The 27117-nt window shown below is 35.9% G+C and overlaps 2 protein-coding genes and 2 long non-coding RNA genes across 4 annotated transcripts; 2 read left to right on the forward strand and 2 right to left on the reverse strand.

The window, feature by feature from the left end:
- Window positions 1-611: 611 nt before the first annotated feature.
- LOC120135055 lies at window positions 612-908 on the reverse strand. The gene is made up of 2 exons (XR_005517218.1): window positions 837-908; window positions 612-702 (listed from the first exon to the last, which is right to left on the reverse strand). It is a non-coding gene; the product is annotated as an uncharacterized LOC120135055 (long non-coding RNA).
- Window positions 909-2976: 2068 nt separating this feature from the next.
- LOC120135049 (NAC domain-containing protein 62-like) lies at window positions 2977-5401 on the forward strand. The gene is made up of 4 exons (XM_039151414.1): window positions 2977-3490; window positions 3681-3986; window positions 4063-4365; window positions 4569-5401. The coding sequence occupies exons 1-4, from the start codon at window positions 3044-3046 to the stop codon at window positions 4950-4952; spliced, it is 1440 nt and encodes a 479-aa protein (XP_039007345.1). The 5' UTR covers window positions 2977-3043; the 3' UTR covers window positions 4953-5401.
- Window positions 5402-13999: 8598 nt separating this feature from the next.
- LOC120135106 (berberine bridge enzyme-like 18) lies at window positions 14000-15608 on the forward strand. Its single transcript, XM_039151458.1, has one exon. The coding sequence runs from the start codon at window positions 14013-14015 to the stop codon at window positions 15606-15608; it is 1596 nt and encodes a 531-aa protein (XP_039007389.1). The 5' UTR covers window positions 14000-14012.
- A 2090-nt stretch (window positions 15609-17698) lies between these two features.
- On the reverse strand, window positions 17699-18489 carry LOC120135076. Its single transcript, XR_005517222.1, has 3 exons — window positions 18348-18489; window positions 18156-18227; window positions 17699-17743 (listed from the first exon to the last, which is right to left on the reverse strand). It is a non-coding gene; the product is annotated as an uncharacterized LOC120135076 (long non-coding RNA).
- Between the last annotated feature and the right edge of the window lie 8628 nt (window positions 18490-27117).

The raw sequence follows: 27117 nt of genomic DNA on the forward strand, positions 1-27117 counted from the left end.
GTGATCACTCGTGAATGGGCTTTTTGCCAAAACAATCTTTTCAGCCATTGCTCACGGTCTCTCTTTTTAACAATCTAGCCCAACTATATGTATTTATCTTTAGATATGTATGGGTATTTTATGAAATTTGAATATTAAAATTTTTATTCGTTATAAATTTAAAGTAAATATGAATGTTTTACTTAATATTTGATAAATAATTAAGGGTAAACTAGGCAATGTTGATGTTGTGTTCGTTTTCATCACTGATGTTCTAAAAGTCATAAATCAATCACTAATATTATTGTTTATTATAAATTGATCATTCGATGTTAACTGTCGTTTACCGTAATAGAACGCTGACGTGACATGTTAATATGATTTTTTTGACATTGTTTAACTGAATTATACCATTTTGACCTACCCTTCTTCCTCAACCCAACCCCTGCTTCTTCAACCATGGAAGACCAAAAATGAAAAAACAATGGAACTGAGATAGTCCAAACCAGAAAATGAGAGCTTTTTTATTTGACCATTTTCTAGTTCATTGTTCTTCCATTTGACCAAAACCACAATTTGACCAACACAGTCGACTCCAAAAGAATTGCTTTTTCCAAGTTACTGCTGGGGTTTTCTTCCTTTAAACCCAGAAGCTGCCCCCCATTCAAATTTCAAAGAAGAAATATTTTCTTTTTTTCGTCCAAAAACTGGTAAATTCCTTGCCTTTTTAACTCAGTTACACGTTCCCAATGTTTAAATTTCTCTGCAAAACAGTTCTCCATGGGAGAAACATAGTTACAACCACTCAAAGTCACAAACTTTTAGGATTATCACAGTCTAATTCTCATATACAAAACTAGTTCTTCAAATGAGGATTCATTTACAGTTTCATACCTCAAAAACAAATGTGGGTTGTCCTCGGAATTTGCGTAAGGCCACCAGATACGTTCATTTCGAAACCCCAAAAAAGTCTGACTTTGTGCTTGCTGTTCTCAAAAACCATGGCTTCTCAAATCCCCAAATCACTCGCCTCATCAAGGGACGCCCTGCAGTGCTTACATCAAGTGTTGAAAAAACCATTTTGCCCAAACTTGAGTTCTTAATATCTAAAGGTGTTTCAAACCCCGACCTTGCTCATATCTTCTCATAACCCAACATTTTTGTTCTCAAGCTTAGAAAATAATATAATCCCATTTTATAATTTCCTTAGTAACGTGCTTAAGTCCACTGAGAAGATCATCCGTGCCCTAAAACGCTGTGCGCGCCTCATCGGCTACTGTCTATATGATATGTTCTTATCCAACATCAATACTTTGCTGGATAATGGAGTTGCTGAATATAATATTGCTTCAACATTGTGTTCTGAACCTACAACGTTTTTCAGAAGTCCACATAAGTTTAAGGATTTGACATAGGAAACAAAGGAAATGGGATTTAATCCTTCTAAGCCATTGTTTATGGAAGCACTCTATGTGGTGAGTTCGAAAAGTAAACCGACTGGAAGAGGAAGATTGATTTCTTTAAGAAGTTTGGTTTGTCTGAGGAGGAGGTTTTTCAAGCTTTTCGGAGGTATCCCTCATTCATTTGGATTTTTTGGTTTGTATTATCTCAGTTCCATTGTTCTTTCATTTTTGGTCTTCCATGGTTGAAGAAGAATGGGTTAGGTTGAAGAAGAAGGGTATGTAAAAATGGTCTAATTCAGTCAAATGATGTCAGAAAACCATATTAACGTGACATATCAACATTTCGTTACGGTAGTAAATGACAGTTAACGGCGAGTGACCAATTTATTATAAATGACGGATAACGTTAGAGATCAATTTATAATTTTTTACACATCAATAGTAAAACCGAACAATTATCCAAACATCAGTGACCATTGACATAGTTTACCCATAATTATAATGAAAAGAAAACTAATATTTTTGAATCAAATATACTTCTTGAAGAGTTTTTGTGGGTACCAGTAGCACAGCACTTGGTAAGGTTCGTAGCACTTTCATAGAAGGCCACGTAAGCCGTGTGGACCCCATGCTTTAAGCATGACAACATTTTCCACATGTCAAAGCTTTATTGGACAGCTTACTCATTCACTGATTGTTGACACAAACCTAACATCAACGAAGAAAAGTATAATTACGTAATTAATTTTAGAAAACTATAATATTTTTAAATTATAAATATAATTTAATATTACTATAACTAAAAAAATTAATTCCGACATAAAATTTAAGCTGAGTTTTTGGGTAAAAGTTCGCACTTGCACTATAATATATATATATATATATATATATATATATAGAGAGAGGATAAATTACATAGTTGGTCATTTTGTTTCATTTTTATAAACATACTATCATTAGGTTAAAAAAAGTTAATATACAGTCACTTTTGTTTCATTTTAATTAAGATGTGGTCACTGGATTATTAGTTGTCGTGAGATGGATGACTTGGAGTGTTAATAAAAAAGTTTAATTTTTATTTGAACCCTTAAACTTTAGATAAATTACTAATCATGTGTCTTTTTATAAACCAAAATAATATAGGGGTAAAATATCCATTTATCCCTTTTTTTAATTTTACCTATGAATTATTTTAGGTTTACAAAAAGACCCCATGATTAATAGTTTAATTAAAGTTTAAGGGTTTAAATAAAAATTAAACCTTTTTATAAACATATTATGTCATACACTTCATCGCTTAATGACCACATCTTAATTAAAATGCATATTAATTTTTTGGATCAAATAACCATATATTTATAAAAATAAAACAAACGTAACCATCTACATATATATATATATATATATATATATATATATATATATATATGGAACGCGGCGCGGGTAAATTTGTAGTCGTTGAAATTGAAGAGAATTTATTATAAGCTCTTTCCTGGCTGTTTCATGGACAGTAGCCTATGAGCCATCTTCTTCCTTTTATAACTCTTTGCCGAAATCCTTCCGAGTTCTAATTATTCAGCTTTTCCCTCCCCTTTGAATCTTGTATTCTTCCTGTTGTTCCAAAAATCTTTGTTTCCTTTCAAATTTGTTGTGTTTTTAGCATGGGTGTTCTCTCAGTGAATTCACTCCCCATCGGATTCCGATTTCGACCGACGGACGAGGAATTGATCGACTTTTACTTACGGTCTAAGATAAACGGAAATAAAAACGATGAGATCCAAGCAATTCGTGAAATCGATGTTTGCAAGTGCGAGCCATGGGATTTGCCTCACTTATCTGCTGTAAGGACCCAAGACCCAGAGTGGTTTTTCTTTTGCCCGATTGACCGGAAGTACCCGATCGGAAACCGGCTCAACAGGGCTACGGAGGCCGGTTACTGGAAAGCAACGGGTAAGGACCGGAAGATTAAGTCTGGGCCTAATTTGATCGGCATGAAGAAGACTCTGGTGTTTTATAACGGCAGGTCTCCTCGGGGAAAACGAACCAATTGGGTCATGCATGAGTATCGCACTACACTGCATGAGCTCGACGGCACCAATCCTGGACAGGTTCATCATTTCTTCTTGCTAATGAAAATATGGTCGATTTTGTAGGATTGATGGGAAATTAGTTTACATAATTAACTTCTTTTAACCAGTTAATTGGTGGTTTAGTTGTGCTAATACGTTGTTCTTGATTTACTTGTGTTCTTGTTTAGATCACTTTTTGTTCTCATAGTTGTTTTGATTTCTCCTGCAGAATGCATTTGTAATTTGTCGTCTATTCAAGAAAAAAGATGAGTCCATTGAAGATTTCAACGGCGATGGAGTTGATCCGGCTGTGTCGTCTCCTACCGAAGACATGCTATCGGTGTTAGAAGTGCCTCGAGAGTCTCCTGCAGTAGAAGGGGAAGCCGAAAAAGTATCCGATGCCACCGAAACTCGTCTTTTCGGTTTGCCCGGTGAAATGGTTTCTAAAACCGTCGAACCTAAACTCGAGTGCAACCGGGATGGCTATGAAGCTTATGATGAAATGGATCAAGTGGCAGATATAACCCCTGCAGAGGTGAGCGAGAAAAATCCTGAATTTTGATTTAGATTTTGTGATAATTTTCTACCGAACTGACTTTGTTCGATTTCAGGCGGGTTTACTTGAAGAAGCTTTGAATCATTTTTATGATCCAATTGGAGAACCACTATTCTCTCCATTGCACAACCAGATTGAAGCAGAGCAGGCATTTTGGATGTTTGATCATGTCGGAAACTGTCTCGGTGGGGTGGAGTTTGAGCACGGCACTAATGAACACAATACAGATATTTCGAACTTCTTGGAATCCATAATGAATGATTTGGATGATTCAGAATGTAAGACACCTAAGGCCATGAGCTTTGGTATGGATGGCAGATCATGCGGTGAATCAGTTGGTGAAGTAGCCGAAGTGCTGGTGAGTAGAAGCTAACTAGTTAACTTATTGTTTATCATGCCATATACTCTTGCTTGAAGCATGTCAAGATTCATTCAATGTTATATCTAGTCGTACACCGATGAACTCCGGTATTGTATACGATGCACATACTTTCGTATCTGCATCTCCTAGAATTCCATGTGTTTTCCCTGTCTAAAAACACAAATTTTTCTTTGGAACAGCTAGAGACAGACAAGATCAACATGGGGGCTCCAATAGGGAGCATACAAGGTTGCGCAAATCCGATTTGCATGCAGGATGTCAACTTTTCCAGCATAGTGCCATTCTATAACGCTATAAATAGTGATGGAGAATTCAGCAATCATACAAATACATCTTGTAATGCTGATAGCTCTGTCACTGGAATCAGGATTAGGCCCCGCCCTTCTCGAAGTCATCCAGACAACGAAAACTCAATGATACAGACAAATGCACCACGAAGAATGCGTCTGCAGTGTAACATTCAGGTCCGCTTGGTTCATTACAACGATGCAATAAGTGACTGGAGTAGTGGAGTGAAAGAAGATTATTCGAAATCAGTCGTTACAAAGGTGAGAAGTTTGTGATTGATGCTTGTATAGAAACTCACTGTCGAATCCAGATATGTATCGGACCTTATAAAGTTGTCTCTGCAGGGGGTAGAAGTAGCGGAAAACGGTATCATTGTTGGCTGTGACTCTGATCGTGGCACCATCAACGAATCCCGGGAAACACCCCCTACCGTTTTATTGTCCAAGACCGTTATTTCAGTTCATGAAGAGACTTCATCTCGGTGGTCGAAGTTTTCAGCCCGCGGCTCACGTAAGCCATTAACTGTTGTTTTCCGGGTGGCTGTGCTGTTAATCTTGTTTGTAGGTTTGATTAGCCCATCAAATGCTCGTAACTCAATGATACTTTCGTTGTGTATATAGTTCACTCGTTTCCTTTTGAGGCCATCTTCTAGTTAAAAACTATGGCATTGATTTTGAATGCTAACATGTTATGTATATGATAATATTATATCCATTTAGTTATTGATGACATAGAAGAGCGTATATTTTTGGCATCATTCGAGTTTCGTAACTCTTTCAGTCAACAATATCATCTCTAAAGTTCGAACTTAGGTTAGGTTATCTCTTTGAACTCTGTCAAAATGTCTACAATCGTTGATACTAGTTCCAATAACTAATCGGGATTCATCGACCGACTGCGATGGCGGAAGAAAACACAGAGGCTAAGTGGTGAGCTACGTGATAGCACTAACAATTTACCCGTTGTGTCTTGAGAGCATTGACGGCTTTGCTCCTCGGTACCCCAGCCTGCGTCATGGCCAACTCAATGTCCCTAGGCTCAACCCCCGTCTCGTCCATTTCTTCCTCTTCCTCATCGGCATGTGCATCAGCAGCTGAAGCAGAGGTGTTGGGTTTTGCCATCACAGATGACATGTCTAAGAGGTGTCGGGTTTTGCCATCACAGATGACATGTCTGAGAGGTATCGTGTTTTTCCATCACAGACGACATGTCGGACATATATGAAAAATTTGAAGAAATATATGTAAATTGTATATGATTATAGAAAGTCATTGAAATTAAGAATAATTATTATCATATCATTATAAATATTTATAATTAAATTTAAAAAAAAACTCGAACAACTCAATTTTTTTTAACTAAAGTTATAAAATTAGACTTGTGAACTCGACTAGTGTGAAATTGTTTTACTTTGATTCAATCAAATGATCACACCTATGTATATTTAATCCTTTTTCCAAGTGTTTTCAGGTAATCTTGGATCAACATAGACATCTGAAGCCCGAGGCCCGACCCAAAAATAAGCTAACAAGTTTTTAAGCAGACGTGATCATTTCTATATCGTATTTCTTATAATAATTTGGGTAAATTACACCATGATCACTTAATTATAAGAGAATTTTAATCTGATCATCCATTTTTTCATCAATTAGATCACGTAATTATTTAAATGATGTCTATAAAGTTCGTTGACATTTAATGAAGGAGTTAACGTGGTGGAGTGAGGATCCGTTAAGTAAAAAAATGTTATATTGGTCGAGATGATGAGTTATATTTTATATAACTTAAATTTTATTTGAAATTTTTTCAAGTCGAACCAATTCAAGTTGTTTGAATCTTTGTTCGAATTTAATTATAAATATTTATAATATTATGGTACTAATCAATTCTAATTTAAAAACTTTCTATAACCATATATATATATATATATATTCATATATTATATAGAGTTAAGAGATTCGACTATAACTTAAAAACCAATCTACTAAATATTAAACATATTGGGTTAAGAAATGAATGAATAAAACAACATACTAATATTACTCCCGGTTTGTAGGAAATATTATCTCGTAAGTAGACTATTATCGTAAAAAGAACAAATTTATACATCGTGATTGTTGACAACAGTCAACAATATCCAGCTGCCGTCGCCGGTGAATTCTGACGGCGGTCCGACTAATCCAGCAAGTCGAGTAAAACTTTAATAACCCACCAAGGTTTCGAAGCAATTCAATCCATCGAACTGTGGCGCCACCTTCGGAGGCGGCGGTGTCTTCTCCCCCTTTTGGTCGCGTTTCGCCGGAGAACTTCCCATCGACCGCATCCCGGCACCCCCAAAATCCTGAACAAGTTTAAACTCGTAAATTACAGCGTCGGATAGGTTTTTTTTTTTATTGAATACAATTTAGTTTCAGTTCAACATAAATTGAAAATTTTGATAATGACCTTGGTTTTTGAATTCCGAGCAAAAGTATAAATTCCGGCAGCGGCGGCAACAGCTCGGATCGCTGCATACATTGTAGCGGAAGCCATTTCGTTTCCGGCGGAGACTATAGGTTTCAAATAAGGTTGAAGAACGATGATTAAAGCAAAGGCAAAGGCGATGAGGGAATATTTACAAGCGGAGGGTTTATACATTTGAATTTTACTTTTAATATCTAAGAATGAGAGACATCATGGATTTCTATTGGATACGATAACAAGTTGTCCAGATATCCACAAGATTTTTGTTGATGTCCGAATTTGTAGTCATGTCTGCTTCTTTTCTTCACCAATGTTTAGCTCATAAAGATTCAGAGACTATAAATGAAGAGGATAAATCTTTTATGTTTTATCATCTGTAATTTAAAGAATACCCATTTATGTCATTGGAATTGAAAAAAAATGTCCCTTTTTTAGAGAAATTTGTTTATTAAGGGTATGTTTTAGGCCAATTTATTGGCATGATACTTTTTTAATTTTCTTAAACTGACATCAAACTATATTATTGATCAAAATAAAATTCTTTTGATAAAGGTGTGTCGCGTTGGAAGCACCTTCAAAAGGTGTAATTTGTAGGCCTCAATTTTACTTAAGGGACAAGATTTTTAGTGATCTCTTTCATGATGATGTCGTTTTGGACCAAAATGAAAAGAACTGAAAATAATGGATCAAAAATTATAGGAATTTTATTAAGAAGAAAATAAATGTGTGATGCATGTCAAAATATATATTTGAATGTATATGTATGATTTTATGTTAGGGACTCAATTTTTAAAATTTTTAGAAAGGGTGAACTTATATAACTCTATGGGACAAAAATAAATTATCAATAGAAATACAAATAAAAATCTAAAATTTATGATAATTTAAAAGTTTTAGAGGCGACTGTCCCAAGCCCCCCAAGTCCATCACTGTGTATATGAGCATGAGGTAACTAAAAGATGACAATGACATACATGTATAGGTTGTATTCAATCACTAAATGAATGCGTATTTGGAATATTATATTTAAGTGCTTTAAAAATATCCATACACAAATAATGTGAAATTTGAGAATATTACGACAAAACTTGTTGATTTTGATTTATCAAATATAATTTTTAAACTTTACTAGACTCGTATTAGTACGACATTCAAAGATAATTTTTGATATTGAATCTCGAGTATCTCATAAGGAAAAAAATTGTTTTTACTATCATATAGATCAAGTTTAAGAATTATCTTTGATAACTCAAAATTAACAAAATTTTCATATGATATTCTCAAATATTAATATATATATATATATATATATATATGAATTTTTAAGTATTTAAATATTATTTTTTAAACATACCCTCAATGAAGAATTGAAAATAAAATTTATACACGCGCACCATCATCGCGGCCTAACTTCTTGTGCAAATATGCTTCAAACATGTATTGCGCACATTATTTCTTAAATTCGTATAATTCTTGGTCTATTATTTTTGTTATTTTTATTTTTGTTTTGGATGATATCAGCATAAAATAGACCACTCAAAAACCTCGCCACGTAGGCAAGGACATACCATACAAAAATTGACTTTACTAAAAGAATATCATTTTTATCAATAATATTAACTAGATATCATTTTAATTATTCTTGAAAATGAATGATTTAAAATTTGAAGTATATTTGATTTTATAGTTAAAATTATATTTTTGTGTACGAGAAATAAAACAAATGGCAACTAAAAATCCCGATAATTGAGGGATACAACTTGTAATAATAACAAAAATAATAAGTCCGAAATGCTTCTGAGTACCACCCAAATCATAAGTCCGAAATGCTTCCGATGCTCATCAAAATCCAAAGCTCATATGGTGCCAAGCAAAAGGAAATCAAAATTCAAATCTCATATGGTGCCAAACAAAAGGAAATCAAAATTTACAACTTGAGTTTGAACATTGATATGATCTGTTCAGTTGTTATCATGTTGGGATTTTCTCTTGTTTGATTTTTTGGATAGTTGTTCTCTTGCTTCTTCAAGTGTCCTTAGCTTGTATTTATAGCTTGGAATGTGTTTGATGTTGTATATACCTTGATGTTGTATGTTGCGATCAACGCAAAAGTCAAATTCGCAACGCGGAAGTCAAATTCGTAAACCGAAAATCGCGTTGCGAATTTGACTTTCACGTTGCGAATTTGTACCTTCAACATGTCTTTTTTGCCTTCAAACATAATGCAGATTGAATTTTTTTAGAAATAACAAATCAACTTTTACAAATCAATTAAACAAGCAAAAAAATAATTCTTATTTACAAATCAAATTAAACAAACCAACTTTTACAAATCAATTAATCAAAAAAAAAAATCTTATTTACTCATCAATTGTAACAAATCAACTTTCAATGTAAAATTCAATTGTTTACAAAGAAAAAAAGTGTACCCCAGACTGTTGTTTATGCACAAATACATTTCACGCAGTTCACTTCAGGATTAACCTGCAGAAACCAAACATTTGCTCAAACAACACTTTCTACACATCTAAAACCAACAAACAACAAATTACTGAATTCTAGGTACTTAACCAAATATTTTCAAACCAATTAAAGAGTACTGAATTCAAATTTACCAATTGTTTATGTACAACTTTCAGCACGCAGATGCATGTAGGCAGCGTCTCGTATATATCGATATGGCCATATAATGCCGAAACCACAAGCCTACTGCAGCTCTATCTCTATCTGTGGGAGGTAGATATTGTATACTTCCTATCGTCAAACGTTCCAAGCACAAGCATACGAGAGGACCACAATCCCCTCTGGCTCCCTGCGTTTGTTGTGGCGCAGTCTCGTCTCTGATCATTGTAATTTTGAACTTCTTTGGCTTCTTGTTTTCAGATTTTGTCCAATAATCAATCGCATTCAAGTATTTAGCCAAATGATCGCTCCATCTCTTTGTAATAATATCTCTCAAATCAGACAATGGTATGTAATTCAACATGCTGTCATATACCACTGTCTTCAGGGATGGGAGCTGAAGCTCGACGAGAAGCCAATGACGATGTTCCAAAACAGGGATAAACACCTACAATCATAAATAATTACGCACATCAAATAAAATTTATGAAAACCTTTAAAATATTCAAAAAATAAATACTAACCTTATCGACCTCCCACCACGCAGGATAAAGTTTAGCTTTTCCATTAGCCAACTTATATGAAGCATCTCTCTAATCCTTCAAGTGAGCTGCGTGAAAAGACGTCGGTATAATAGTCCATCGAATACCTCTTTTCTTTAATTTTCTTATTATTAGAAGATGTGACACCCATGCATCAATATGTTGTTTTATAAAAAAATAAATATATTAGTGAATTTATTAATAATTTTAAAAAAATTATTCAAAATGCAATATAAGAAGAATATAATACTTACCCCCCTTCGAGGTAGCCATTATCTTCAACCTCTAATAAAATACCCCACCAAGACCGATCAAGAAACAAATGAATAGCATCGTCGATTTGGCATAGGTCAGAATAACACCCCTTGCTCCGCTCATGTAGATAAAAATCAACTGCGGTCTTAGCCCAAAGGGTATTATCCGTAATTGTGTCTGGTAGTGTTTCCATCTCATGCTGAGGAATGGTACTGGCCGGTAACTCATACGAAAGTCAACACGCATCCATCATATCGGGCACGAGAGGTGGTTTATCAATATGTCGACATATGACGCCAAATGAATCGAGCTCTTGAATGGCGGGCAGGACCACTTGAACGATGACAGAGACCTCTTGAACGGTGGGAGGGGCTTCTTTGATGATGATAGGGGCCTCTTGAACGATAGGAGGCGCCTCTTGAATGATGATAGGTGCATCGGGCTTATTCTTACGGAGTCTTGGCACTAGTGGGGTGAACGGAGACGTAATGGCACGTGCACGACGTCTGATGCGTAAACCCCATCGTACAAGAAAAACCCGACGTAAAGCATTTACCTTAACGGGCCGCTGAAAATAAATTAATATATAAATCAGTAAATAAATAAATAAATAATGCCGAAAAAAACTTATTTGCATTCTTAGTATAGTAGTAACAAATTTACCTCATTGCGTAGAGTATTAATCTCATTCTGCAACAATGAAACAATCTCGCGTAGAGAGGCAACCTCATCACGTAAGGTAGATACCTCACCGCGTAGCGCACCATTTTCATCGCGTAAAAAATCCACCTCACCACGTAAAGATTGAACCTCATCACGCCATACACCATTATCTTCACGTAAAGTACCAACCTCATGACGCAAAGCACCGACCTCATCACGTAATTCCCCTAACTCATCCCATAGAGGTAGAGAACAGGGAGATAAATGTCGTGGCCTCTTTGCCGGTCGCCTATCATGAGGTGATGGTGGAGAAGAGGCTCGATGATGTGATAGAATAGGTGACAGTGGAGGTGGAGAAGAGGCTCGATCAGGTGATGGCTCCGGGTGTCGAGCTGTAGAATCGGCCCGAATAGGTGATGGCTCTCGAGGTGGGGGGTGTTCATCATCCGTCCCATCAAAAAACCGCTTACTAGCTTGCCACTAATCAGTGGCAAGCTCAGCCTCTGTGGGTGTCAGCCTCTGTAATGGATAGTTGGCCACCTAACAATATAAAAACTCAAACAAAGTTAAACTTGTACTAGTAATAACTTGTTTATATATGGTATTATTTGTGTGTTAACTTACATCATTCATCATCGTATATGGGAGTAACTCTTCCCAATCCAACATGCGGATCCTCTTCCAGGTAATAGCCCTAGGAATATCATTTGATCTTTTTATCGCATATGTCCGCATGTTGGGGAAAGCCTCAAATATCCAAATCTACAAACAATATAATACATAAACATTAGTAATTGTTAAATAATTAATTATAATTTTGGAAACATTATAATATAGAAATTCTTACCTTAAAGGCCCAAGTAAAGCCTGTCAAAGTGTATTTAGAACTATCGCCCCGCAAACTTTTTCGGTCGTCAAAGGCAGACGACAACTTCTTCCAGATAGCTTTCCATAGATATGAACCCCACGGAAACAGGTTCCATGCATTTAGGTCCTCTACCAATAATATTAGGTCCTCGGAGATTGGTTGTTTGCCCTCTTTGCCTAAAAATCCGGCATGCAAAAGTAATAAATGGCATACTCGGACAACATCAATGTCATCCATCAGAGTAAAACCATCTTTATCAAATAATCTCTTCAAGTCTTCGACGTGTATACGCGGCTTCGACTTTGCCAGCTCAGGAAAAACCCGATATAACCATGATGGGCGGGCGATATGACTAGTGTACCGACTTACATCATCGTGTCCGAAGTGTAGACTGGTGATTAAGCAAAACTCCTCCCGCCCAAAACAAGTATACGCCGGTGCCAGAGGAAAATGAAACCATATCTCTTCATAACCACGTTGTACCCCCTCGGGTAGATCGTTAGTCATGGTCTGAAGAAACAAATGTGTCAACATAGCATCTCCACCCGGATGTTGTACTTTCAGCTATGGCCCGAAGCAAGTATCCTCAAATAATTTTCTTTGTAGAGGTTTAAGCGTCGACGCAATTTTAGTGGCTATGCTTAATTTATTCCTTAAGGTCAATTGAGCCGAAAAAAATTTCTACAAAAACAATAAACATACCAAGTTAGATATACCAAAAACTAAAAATTATACACTACAAACAGACATGTTATTAAACAGTGAAAACAAAGCCAAATATGTTTCAAACTAGCACGGTATTCACCCAAGTCATTATTTCATCATAGTTCACAAAATGCATCAGATAACATTCCAGAAGTAAGCACTTATATAAACATTTAAAAAGACAACATATAGGTTTAGTGCAGGTTCAAGGACAACATAAAGAGTAGTAGTTTATTCTTGAAACTTAAGTTAGCAACATTGTGAAGTTAGTATTTGTCTTTGTTTTTTGGTTGAAGTAATACAATTCATTCAAGTTTCAATTTGGCGAATAAAAGAAGTTTCTGAAACTTAAATTCGCAACGCGATTTTAGTTTCGCGTTGCGATTTTCATTTTCGCGTTGCGATTTTCATTTCGTGTTGTGATTTTGGTGTTGCGATTCAGGGTTTCTTCAACAAAAAGACAAAACAAAAAGACAAAACAAAGACAAATACTAACTTCACAGGGTTAAAGACTTAACAGTTTAGCAGTATTGGTAGTAACCGAATGAATTTAGCAATCTCAGTGAAATGGTTAATCTAATAATAATACAAAAATTTCAAAATAAAAATAAGAGATTAAAAAAACTAACCCTCGGTGGTTGATTTTCCATTTCCGACCGTGAATGGTTGTGAGGGTTGATATGAGAGATGGAGATAGACGGATTTCGTCGGAAATGAGGACGGATTTCGTCAGAGATGGGGACGGATGTCGCCGTAGAGAGTGAGAGATGGAGATGAGATTGAGTTGTACTTTAGGGTTTTAGGTTAGAGATGATTTGCGATAATACTGTTTACATTTGTATTGCGAAATTAATATTGTGTTTCGCATAAAACCATTTGACTATCGCGTTGCGAATTTGACTTATGTGTTGGGATTTACAAATTCGCGTTGCGAATTTGGAAAATCGCAATGCGATTTACATATTCGCGTTGCGAAATTGGAAACTGAGTTGCGAAATTTGAGATCGCGTTGCGAATTTATTGGTCATTTTGGTAAATACAAAAAAAATTAGTTAAATTCGTATATTATAAAGTTTATTTTCTCTTTTAGAAATTACGATGAGTTTTCTAACGTGGAGCCAAATTATAAATTTCGATTTTTTCCAACCATACTCCCTACAGTTTGATACTAATGGATAAACTTTAGTTGCAGAATCCCATCGCCTGTCACCGGAACAATGAACTCCTCTCACTTCCATTACCACTCAACCTTTCCCCTACTTTTCGCCGTTCTCTTGGCGTTTCCATGGCTGATCACAGCCGAAGCTCAGACCCACGAACAGTTCCTTCATTGCCTTTCACTTCATTCAAACGAGTCATCCTCCATTTCCAAGCTCATTTACTCTCCAAACAATCGTTCTTATTCATCGATCTTGGAATCTTCGATTCAAAATCTCAGGTTCGACACGGCGGCCACCCCAAAGCCTTTACTCATCGTTACACCTTTCCATGCATCCCATATCCAAGCAACGATTCACTGTTCGAGAAGCCACGGGTTGCAGCTAAGAACTCGAAGCGGCGGCCATGATTTCGAGGGACTTTCGTATGTTTCTGAAGTTCCGTTCGTTCTCGTCGATTTAGTTAATCTCCGATCGATTGATGTCGACGTCGAAAACGGCGTTGCATGGGTTCAGTCCGGAGCGACATTAGCTGAACTGTATTACAGGATCAATGAGAAAAGTAAAACGCTTGCTTTTCCGGCGGGTACTTGTCCTACCATAGGTGTCGGTGGCCATTTCAGCGGCGGAGGGTACGGCGCGCTTTTTAGAAAATACGGTCTCGCCGCCGATAATGTTATCGATTCTCACGTGATCGATGCTGACGGAAGAATTCTCGATCGAAAATCCATGGGAGAAGATTTGTTCTGGGAGATCCGAGGAGGTGGCGGAGGTAGTTTCGGGATTGTTCTCGATTGGAAACTAAAGCTGGTTCCGATTCCACCAACCGTGACCGTCTTCTCAGTCACCAAAACCATGGAACAAAACGCTGCTCGACTCATCCATCGATGGCAGTACGTGGCACACAAGCTTCCTAAAGACATATTCCTCGCCGTCTTCATATCAACGGTAGACGAAACAGTTCAAGCTTCTTTTACCGGGATGTTTCTCGGGCCGGTCGACGAACTGATTTCGCTTACCGGAACAAGGTTTCCTGAGCTCGGCCTCGCTAAACAAGACTGCATCGAGACGAGTTGGATTCAAGGTCTCTACATGGGTCAATTTCCAAATAACACTTTGGAAAATCTGCTCAACAGGACAGAGGCCAACAAAAGTTCGTTTAAAATCAAATCAGATTACGTGAAAGAACCCATACCAAAGTCTGTATTTCAAGAGATTTGGCCAAAATACTTCAACAAAGAAGAAGGAAGATACGGTTTAATTACTTTGATACCTTATGGTGGGAAAATGGATGAGATTCCAGAAACCGAAACCCCATTTCCACACAGAGCTGGAAACATGTACAAAATCATATACGCCATTGGTCGAGAAGAAGATGGAAATCTGGATTTTGAAAGGTACTTGGTTTGGATAAGGGGACTTTACGATGACATGACTCCCTATGTTTCGAAATCTCCGAGAGAGGTGTACGTGAATTACATGGATTTGGATATTGGGGTTAACAACAGATCAGGCAACACGAGTTATGCAGAAGCTAGCCTCTGGGGTTTGAAATATTTTAAGAACTTCAAAAGATTGGTTCGTGTGAAGACATTGGAGGATCCTCAGAACTTCTTCAAGCACGAACAAAGCATCCCATCTCTTTCATCATCTTAGAAGAAGAATGAGAGTGTACCGTGATATCTTAAATTTAAATAAAACTACTGATGTTTAACTTTTTTTTTTGGTTACAATTTTTTAAAAAATGACCAAAAATCATATAATGCTCACCCATAAGTGTCATTTAAGTTATTGCCAACACCAAGTTCAGTATCACAAGATTTCTAAGGAGTTTTTTCCGAAAAATCACCGGTGACCGGTATATTTATCGATCTAACATCGGTCAAACTATATTTTTCGATCTAACACCCTTAGCAGTAAAGTGTACCCCTGCACCGCGCTATATGCTGATTTGACGCCATGTAGTGTAAGACGCGCTACCTGAAACGTGCCTTATGCTGACATGAATACACGTGGGTATAACGCGACCCCTAGGGCGCGCCTTACCTTTATTGGATTCTTTTTCCCAAACTATGCGGCAAGGTTTCTTTATCTATGGGTATAGATCAGCCAAATCTGAAATTTTGTAATGGGACAAAATTGAAAACATTTTATGTTTTGTTTGGATTTGTGTGGGAAACGGGCCAACCAAACCAACCAAAACCTTGATAACAATGAAAGATATAAAATTATATATTAAATTAAAAAAAAAAATCTCATTTGACCCTTTCATTGTAACTAAAAAATTATTTTTTAGATTTTTCAACATTTTCAATTAATAATTTTAATTATTTTTTAGAAATATATAGAATTCAAAATTCATTCTTAAAATTATAAAATATTTTTTTAAATTATAATTTTTTGAACTTGCTAATTCATCAAATTAATTTATAAGTATTTTTTATTTAGTTATGATTAACTTTGTAAAATTTATCATTTATAATTTTTTATATCCAATAATTTTAATTATTAAAAATGAAGTTAATTTTTTATTACACAAAGTGGTTCAGTTAATTAATTTTTATTTAATAAATTTAAATATAATTTTAAGAATATATTTACACAAAGTAATTAATTATTGTTGCCGATAAAAGAAACGTTGGTAATGATTAGATTTCCCGATTTTAACGCATTAATAATACTTTTAGGTTTCTTCTTGCTAGCCTCTTGTCTATACTAAACTATTAACCAATTTATCAGAAAAAGGAAAAAGATCGGGCCCAATAAAGGTGAGGCGCGCCCCAGGGGCCGTGCTATTCCCTTACATGGCCCATGTCAGCATAAGGCGCATTTAAGGGGCGCGCCTTATCCCACGTGACGCTAAATCAGCATATAACACGGTGCAGGGGTGCGCTTTACTTAGGGATGGCAATGGGTCGGGTTCGGGCTGGGTATTGGTCCTCCCGTCCCCATCCCTGTTTAAAAAACACATACCCATCCCCACTTAAAAACCGCAGGGATTTAAACGGGGATCCCCATCGGGTAATTGGAGAAAAACGCGGGGAAACGGGTATCCCGTTTAACTCAAATGATTATTTAAACGGGTATCGGACCGGATATATATATATATTTAAATTAAATATATAAATATTATATATATTTTTTAATTTAAATTAAATTTATTAATGTTATATATATATATATATATATATAATAATAATTATTTTTAATATTTATCGGGCCGGGTATCGGGCCAGGTAATCGGGACGGGGATTACCAAACCCATCCCCGTCCCCATCCCCGTTTAGCATAAACGATTTTCTCCCGTCCCCGTTCCCGTTTAGCATAAACGGTTTTTCCCCGTCCCCGTTTAATTCGGTTTTCCCCGTCGGGTTTGGATTTTTTTGACATCCCTAGCTTTACTGCTAAGGGTGTTAGATCGAGAAATATAGTCTAATCAGTGTTAGATCGATAAATATACCGATCACCGATGATTTTTCGAAAAAAACCTCGATTTCTAAAGGGTCAAACACCAAGCAAAGATGACTAATATTTAAAACCAAAAAGAAAAGAAATGGTACCATAAAAAAAGGAAGATAGAACTGGGTTTCATCATCCACCTGTTTTACATAAATCCAGGCAACATACCACAAAAACTCCATTAATACCTACATAGTCATCTTAGATCGGTATCCGGTAATACTCTTCTTATATATGATGATGGGACATGATTTCCCCTCAAACTCCATTCATCCCAGCAATGTAGAATTTACAGACATAATGTATGCATATCAGTCATTAACTGGTTAGGCCTGAAAATATAATCGGTCAGATAAATGGGTGATTATAAACAACAATTTCAAACCAGTCATCCAAAATAGATATGGTTAACGATTCTCTTTTAAAATACACCCTACAGTAAAATCATTGCAAGTCCTAAATTACATGCACGGTGTTAATATATGTATGGAATCAAGCACCATCACCAATTTGCTAGTTCGCATGAGCCCCATAAACACATGCCACCAAGACAGACATGGGCATAACATCGAATATAATCAGAATTAGCATAACTTATCAGGTGACCCTGACCCTGAGCTTGACCTGAATCTTGCCCTGAGTCAATGAATAAAAAAGGGATGGAAAGTGTTTTCATAAAAGGTAAGATAAACAACAAAACTGGATATAAAGCAAAAAGGCAACAATAGGCTGAGCCCCAATTACCTGGATGACTTAACAGGCGAGGCAGATTTGGATTTAACTGGAGGTTTGGATGCAGATCGTTCCCTTGATTTACTGAGTATGGCAACGAAAATGGGTTAAGAAAACGGAGGCTTAACATGCATTTAATTATTTTTTGAAGGAAAAAAATGAAAAAAAAAAAGACTGAAAAGAGAAGGAAAAAAGAGTTTATACCTACGATCTCTTCTAACGCTGCGGCTTCTGCTTCGGCTCCTGGATGGACTGCTCTCGTACCTCTTCACCTATCCAAATAGATGAACAAATAAGCACTACAGGTTTATCATAACGAAACACGAATTTGAAAATTCCACAGTCGAAATAACGAAAGGATAAACAATTTCCACAAATAATGTCGCTGGATCTATGCATTCCAAATTATGAAGACCACAATACCAGAAATCCTTTGCTATTATAACTAACGGGAATTGTAACACCCCAAACCGATGCGGGTAGCCCGATCCGATTCGGGAAGTCACATTAGGGCCACCGGAGCGACCCACCGTAAAAATAGCGGAAATTTTAAAACTTTTTATCAGAACATGTAAACTTATAAAATCATTTATCACTATTTAAAAATAAAACAGATTTCCAAACTCGTATATAAATCAAAATACAATTACATGCCCCCTAATCACAAGTACCATACTCTGCAACCACGCCGGAAGAACTCCCTTAATGAAGTCGATAGATGCACTGGTACAATTGTTTTAACCTGAAAAGGTGAGTAATAGAGTGAGCTTTGGAAAGCTCAGTAATACAGAACTACCAGATGATGCTACATGACATGTAGATAAATGGAAAGCCATATAATTTCCTTATTGAATCATATGTATACCAGCTTGCAGAATAATTTGGGGTTCCCTTAGAAGTTCATCGAGTAGAAGCCATGAATCTCAGTTCATAAGAAACCTTTCAAAGTATGACATTTTCAGGAGATCGAATAGGATGTCTAGTGTGTTCCAACAGTATAATAAAATCATAATAGGTACAAATCATAGTCCAGTAAATCTCACAATTTCGTAAAAGAGTTTAACTTTTGAAAATCATAGTTTAAACCCTTTTCTGGTACACCATCAGTAGTTCCCAAAATTATTTTCCATATAGCTTACTTTATGCACATAGCAAAAAGAAAGCCGACTTAAGGATAAGCTATGAAGCTTGTATCCTTAAGCCCAAGTCAATAAGTCCATATAGCTTACCCTAAGCACACAGCAAAGGAAAGCCGACCTAATGAAACATCTTGGGGCCCTCAAGAGTCACATTAGGCCCATTTAGCTTGATCAGAGCTATTCCATCGTAATTCAATTCCAAAATTCAATTGCACCGTGACATAAATTCCATAAATCCAAAAACATGGTAATCATATACCATTTCAAAACAAAAATTAGATAGCAGCCATATTCCATAAATTGTCACATTAAATTGGTGCATCCATAAAACAATAACCAATTAATTCGGTGTACCACATATTAAAACCAATAAAACAGTTCAGTAATAAGTAGGGAACACACTAGAGAATCCCAGTATTTCCAGAGGCCATTGTAGTTATCATTTTGGATAACATGAAACTTATGAAATTTGATCGAATTCCTGGAACAAGGTCCTATTGAGGAGAATCGATTACTAACCGATCTAGCCAGACATTTAATGTTGATACATTAGAATCCCACTATATTTTCGTGTGCTTTAGGAAAACGTTCAGGAACCTTTATACATAATAATTCTAAATTCAGATTTACTGCGAGTGATTCCATTACCCAAACAATCAGGGGTATTCAGGAATATACTTTAAATTCATAGGATTTCAGCCCAATTGAACCAAATGAGATATTCAGAATCTTTTCCATCTGCGTTACTTGTTTTTTTTTTTCAAACATGACCGAAGTGATTTTAGATGAAATATAGAATCAAAGATTCAAGTCATTTACAATCTACGACTATCGATCATATTATCAAACAACTCGAGTTACATAACTCTCAAACTGATGCATGTCAACAAGTCAATTCATTATCCTTCCAGTGTATTCACTCTTTAATACCATAGTGCAGATCCATAGATCATCCCCATAATCATCACTGAATAAATCTTCCAACGGTCTTTATTTCATTTCCACGTTTCAACAATATCAGGAAATACTGACGTACTTGATCCATGGCTCATAACCCATAATGACAATTCATCATGTAAGTTCAACAGTGTTTCCAAACTCATCAAATCACCTATTTAATCCTTACTCATTGATGTTACTTAGTTCGTTTGGTAAGCAAGTCTATCCCGATTACTTTAAAGTTTTCCAGAATAATTCAGACGTTTCTGAATTTCAAATACACGTTGTACTACATTTCATTTCAATTTATTCATATAATAAAGTCATTCTGGTATTCGTGGTTGATTTGACTAACGACTACCCACTTATTAGTACTGTATGCGCTCTAGAGTTGAGATGCGCCAAGTACTTCCAAAATTATCATCGATCCAAATTTGAGCAGATGAACAAACATTCAAGTGATACTTATATCATTCAGGTAATGATATAGTACTAACGTTGGTTAATCACTTAAGTTGCGTTTAACAACTTTTACTGGTAGCACAACATCCATGTTTATTTGGATTTCTTAATTAATCCAAGACATTTACTTATTCTAGGTCATAAGGGCATTTTGGTGCTTAACATTTTTTTCTATTCATTTCAAAGCTTGAGTATATCCATTCATTCCTGAGCTTGGTGACATTCTTGAGTTATTTCCATTCCAGGGGTAATTTGGTCATTTTATAATTCTAGAATATTTCAATCATTTCCTTCCATCCGGTCTTATTATTTAATTCAATCTTATCATTTACTTCAGTCCTTTCGAACAATTCTGTCAGCAGAATACCTCCAATAAATTACTCTTCAAGTATTTACTCCTTATTCGAATATTTTCGGGTCAAGTGTCTTCTCAGATTTTACAAACGGAATATTATAAATTTTTCTGTACAAAGACAGGATCTTAACAATTAAATTCGTACTTAATCGAGTTAAGTACAAATCCTCAAAGTACTCTCTCATTCAGGGTCAATTCAGACTATTTTATCTCTCAATGGCATTTTCGTAATTTCTTAACCAAATAATTTCAATATTAGCACTTAACGAAAATAATTATAATTTAGAGATCCTATGATCAATTGTTTTCCCGAACATTCTTTGATTTTGAAACGATTCCTTCACAAACTCTCATAGGATTAAAACCGGTTATCCATAATTTCCAAATAAAACTAACATTTCTTATGCACATCAGTAGTTATATCGGATCAATATGTCTTTTCAGAGTTATTAACCAACTTCCAGGGGCAATTCTTATCATTTTCCAACATAAGGGTAATTTCGTAATTTTACCATATCGAAGTATTCTCATAATTTTTCATCCAAGTATCTTTAACATTTAACCCTTGATGATATAAAATATAAGTTACAAATGCAGAGCTGATTTCTTTATCACCAATCACAAACTTGTAATTTAATTCTAACAATTATCAATCTCTTATCTTAGTCATTCGATCCGTATTCAGTTACAGAATTTCTACCACATTCATATCGAGTGAATAAATTATTCAACTCCACAAAAGTGACCAACATTATCTTATTCATGCATTTACCAATATCAACATGTTCCATAAAGCATAAAGAGGTAGTAAAGTATTACCTCGATTTTCGTGCAATACCGATCGACCATAAAAATTCCATTCGAATGCCTTTGATCTTCAATTCAACTTCAAATAATTTCTCAGATACATATCAACATAAATTATATCAGAAACGGAGCTTAATTGCGATAAACGGATCAAATCGGGTGATAAATCAGTGAAAGACGGCTTACCGGGTTCGAATTTGGCGAAACGGACTTCGGATTCGGATTCAGGACGTCGAAAGCATAAAATGTGACTTTTCGGAAATTTGGAATTTTCAGTCAAAATCAAATTCAACGGGTTTGACCGGATATTTCGAGACCTTCGGGTTCTAATTTCGAAAAACGAACAGCGGAATCGGATTTGGAACGTCGAAAAATGTCAGGATAGGTATACTCGGTCGAAGTCAAAGGTCGTTTAATGCCCGGTCAAAGCCAGTCAAAGTTTTGGTCAACAGTGGTCAACGACGATCAACGGGTCAACGGGTCGAGTCAACGGGTCGGGTAAACGGGTCGGGTCGGGTAAACGGGTCGGGTCGGGTTGTGACCGGTGAAACCGGTCAACTATGCACCAAAACCGGTCAAACCAGTCATTTTTTTCTTCCCCACGCGCAGTGGCGGCGCGTGGGGGAGCGTGAACAGTGCTAAAATCCCGGAAAAATTTCTAAAAATTATTTTGAGCGATTTCGAGATACTTACAAAGCTCGGTTCACAATTTTGAACGGCAGAGAGCTCGATTTCAACAAATCGAAAACTTTGACTGCTTCACCTCCTCACGCGCCGCCGTCGACGGAGACCAAGGATGACACCGGCAAACTGGGAACGATGCAACGAACACGATGGTGCGGGAGGTGTCGTAAACAGATGACCCGATCGTCGTGAATCTATGAAAAACCAACTAAAATCGAGTTATTACCGACAATACTTCCGACTGAAATTCACGACGAACGGCGATGATTCACGAGGAAAGGTTTGAGGGGTTTTGTTCCTCGATTGACAACGAACACGATGGTGGTTTCGGCTCGTCGTTTGGGGGTCGGACGACAAGTAGATCGGAGTTGGAAGTTGGGTTGTTGGAGAAGGGAAATCTGGAAAATATGAAACCCGCGCACGGGGAGGAGCTTATAATTCATCATATATAAGAAATGGTTAAATCATGGGTTTAGCCACTGAATTTCCTGCACTTTATAAAACGGTCTGCCAACTTTAAAACTTTACAATTTAATCCCCAATGTTTCTTTCAAAATATCAATTAAATCCGCCACTTTATAATTTCTTAATTTTAGCCCCTAAATTGGGGTGTTACAATTCTCCCCTCCTTAAAAGAATTTCGTCCTCGAAATTCATTCATGTCACATAATTGTAGAAATGAAACTTTCATCAACTCTTCCATATCTTCGAGTAGCTTTTTATAGAAATACGGATTCTCCACTAATCCTTAACCAGTTGAGTATACATTCTTATCAGAACTCTTCCTCATTTCAATAAAAGAATCTGAACGAAAATTTTCTCGAGTAATCAATCTCTTCAGAATTCTCCCTCAGTCCAAGTAAGTAATCAAAACAACTTTATCCTTGTGAAATCAATTCAGCCTTGGTTACGTGAATATGCTCGTAGAGCAGCAACATATCTCAATTTTATTTCTGGAGTCGAGTCAGAATTTCTCAGATGAATAACTCTCACATGGCTAAGGTACTTTACTGCGTTAAGACAGATGTTACTGGTATTCCTTTTTGTACAAGTATAGCCTTAACGGATAGAAACTTCGGTTTATTCGTTACAGATAAGGACTCAGCCCTGGAGTTCCGGCTCAGAGAGATATGATTGCAGTCTAGGGGCATGTACTGATCAGACATATTTTGACATTCGACCGGCCGGTCTATCTTGAAAAATTTTGACTTAAACCATAGCTTTGATACCACTAAATGTAACACCCCAAACCGATACAGGTAGCCCGATCCGATTCGGGAAGTCACATTAGGGCCACCGGAGCGACCCACCGTAAAAATAGCGGAAATTTTAAAACTTTTTATCAGAACATGTAAACTTATAAAATCATTTATCACTATTTAAAAATAAAACAGATTTCCAAACTCGTATATAAATCAAAATACAATTACATGCCCCCTAATCACAAGTACCATACTCTGCAACCACGCCGGAAGAACTCCCTTACTGAAGTCGATAGATGCACTGGTACAATTGTTTTAACCTGAAAAGGTGAGTAATAGAGTGAGCTTTGGAAAGCTCAGTAATACAGAACTACCAGATGATGCTACATGACATGTAGATAAATGGAAAGCCATATAATTTCCTTATTGAATCATATGTATACCAGCTTGCAGAATAATTTGGGGTTCCCTTAGAAGTTCATCGAGTAGAAGCCATGAATCTCAGTTCATAAGAAACCTTTCAAAGTATGACATTTTCAGGAGATCGAATAGGATGTCTAGTGTGTTCCAACAGTATAATAAAATCATAATAGGTACAAATCATAGTCCAGTAAATCTCACAATTTCGTAAAAGAGTTTAACTTTTGAAAATCATAGTTTAAACCCTTTTCTGGTACACCATCAGTAGTTCCCAAAATTATTTTCCATATAGCTTACTTTATGCACATAGCAAAAAGAAAGCCGACTTAAGGATAAGCTATGAAGCTTGTATCCTTAAGCCCAAGTCAATAAGTCCATATAGCTTACCCTAAGCACACAGTAAAGGAAAGCCGACCTAATGAAACATCTTGGGGCCCTCAAGAGTCACATTAGGCCCATTTAGCTTGATCAGAGCTATTCCATCGTAATTCAATTCCAAAATTCAATTGCACCGTGACATAAATTCCATAAATCCAAAAACATGGTAATCATATACCATTTCAAAACAAAAATTAGATAGCAGCCATATTCCATAAATTGTCACATTAAATTGGTGCATCCATAAAACAATAACCAATTAATTCGGTGTACCACATATTAAAACCAATAAAACAGTTCAGTAATAAGTAGGGAACACACTAGAGAATCCCAGTATTTCCAGAGGCCATTGTAGTTATCATTTTGGATAACATGAAACTTATGAAATTTGATCGAATTCCTGGAACAAGGTCCTATTGAGGAGAATCGATTACTAACCGATCTAGCCAGACATTTAATGTTGATACATTAGAATCCCACTATATTTTCGTGTGCTTTAGGAAAACATTCAGGAACCTTTATACATAATAATTCTAAATTCAGATTTACTGCGAGTGATTCCATTACCCAAACAATCAGGGGTATTCAGGAATATACTTTAAATTTATAGGATTTCAGCCCAATTGAACCAAATGAGATATTCAGAATCTTTTCCATCTGCGTTACTTGTTTTTTTTTTCAAACATGACCGAAGTGATTTTAGATGAAATATAGAATCGAAGATTCAAGTCATTTACAATCTACGACTATCGATCATATTATCAAACAACTCGAGTTACACAACTCTCAAACTGATGCATGTCAACAAGTCAAGTCATTATCCTTCCAGTGTATTCACTCTTTAATACCATAGTGCAGATCCATAGATCATCCCCATAATCATCACTGAATAAATCTTCCAACGGTCTTTATTTCATTTCCACATTTCAACAATATCAGGAAATACTGACGTACTTGATCCATGGCTCATAACCCATAATGACAATTCATCATGCAAGTTCAACAGTGTTTCCAAACTCATCAAATCACCTATTTAATCCTTACTCATTGATGTTACTTAGTTCGTTTGGTAAGCAAGTCTATCCCGATTACTTTAAAGTTTTCCAGAATAATTCAGACATTTCTGAATTTCAAATACACGTTGTACTACATTTCATTTCAATTTATTCATATAATAAAGTCATTCTGGTATTCGTGGTTGATTTGACTAACGACTACCCACTTATTAGTACTGTATGCGCTCTAGAGTTGAGATGCGCCAAGTACTTCCAAAATTATCATCGATCCAAATTTGAGCAGATGCACAAACATTCAAGTGATACTTATATCATTCAGGTAATGATATAGTACTAACGTTGGTTAATCACTTAAGTTGCGTTTCACAACTTTTACTGGTAGCACAACATCCATGTTTATTTGGATTTCTTAATTAATCCAAGACATTTACTTATTCTAGGTCATAAGGGCATTTTGGTCATTTTGGTGCTTAACATTTTTTTCTATTCATTTCAAAGCTTGAGTATATCCATTCATTCCTGAGCTTGGTGACATTCTTGAGTTATTTCCATTCCAGGGGTAATTTGGTCATTTTATAATTCTAGAATATTTCAATCATTTCCTTCCATCCGGTCTTATTATTTAATTCAATCTTATCATTTACTTCAGTCCTTTCGAACAATTCTGTCAGCAGAATACCTCCAATAAATTACTCTTCAAGTATTTACTCCTTATTCGAATATTTTCGGGTCAAGTGTCTTCTCAGATTTTACAAACGGAATATTATAAATTTTTCTGTACAAAGACAGGATCTTAACAATTAAATTCGTACTTAATCGAGTTAAGTATAAATCCTCAAAGTACTCTCTCATTCAGGGTCAATTCAGACTATTTTATCTCTCAATGGCATTTTCGTAATTTCTTAACCAAATAATTTCAATATTAGCACTTAACGAAAATAATTATAATTTAGAGATCCTATGATCAATTGCTTTCCCGAACATTCTTTGATTTTGAAACGATTCCTTCACAAACTCTCATAGGATTAAAACCGGTTATCCATAATTTCCAAATAAAACTAACATTTCTTATGCACATCAGTAGTTATATCGGATCAATATGTCTTTTCAGAGTTATTAACCAACTTCCAGGGGCAATTCTTATCATTTTCCAACATAAGGGTAATTTCGTAATTTTACCATATCGAAGTATTCTCATAATTTTTCATCCAAGTATCTTTAACATTTAACCCTTGATGATATAAAATATAAGTTACAAATGCAGAGCTGATTTCTTTATCACCAATCACAAACTTGTAATTTAATTCTAACAATTATCAATCTCTTATCTTAGTCATTCGATCCGTATTCAGTTACAGAATTTCTACCACATTCATATCGAGTGAATAAATTATTCAACTCCACAAAAGTGACCAACATTATCTTATTCATGCATTTACCAATATCAACATGTTCCATAAAGCATAAAGAGGTAGTAAAGTATTACCTCGATTTTCGTGCAATACCGATCGACCATAAAAATTCCATTCGAATGCCTTTGATCTTCAATTCAACTTCAAATAATTTCTCAGA

This window comes from Hibiscus syriacus, unplaced genomic scaffold, assembly GCF_006381635.1.
Source record: "Hibiscus syriacus cultivar Baekdansim isolate YM2019G1 unplaced genomic scaffold, ASM638163v2 tig00110602_pilon, whole genome shotgun sequence".
Taxonomy (NCBI): domain Eukaryota; kingdom Viridiplantae; phylum Streptophyta; class Magnoliopsida; order Malvales; family Malvaceae; genus Hibiscus; species Hibiscus syriacus.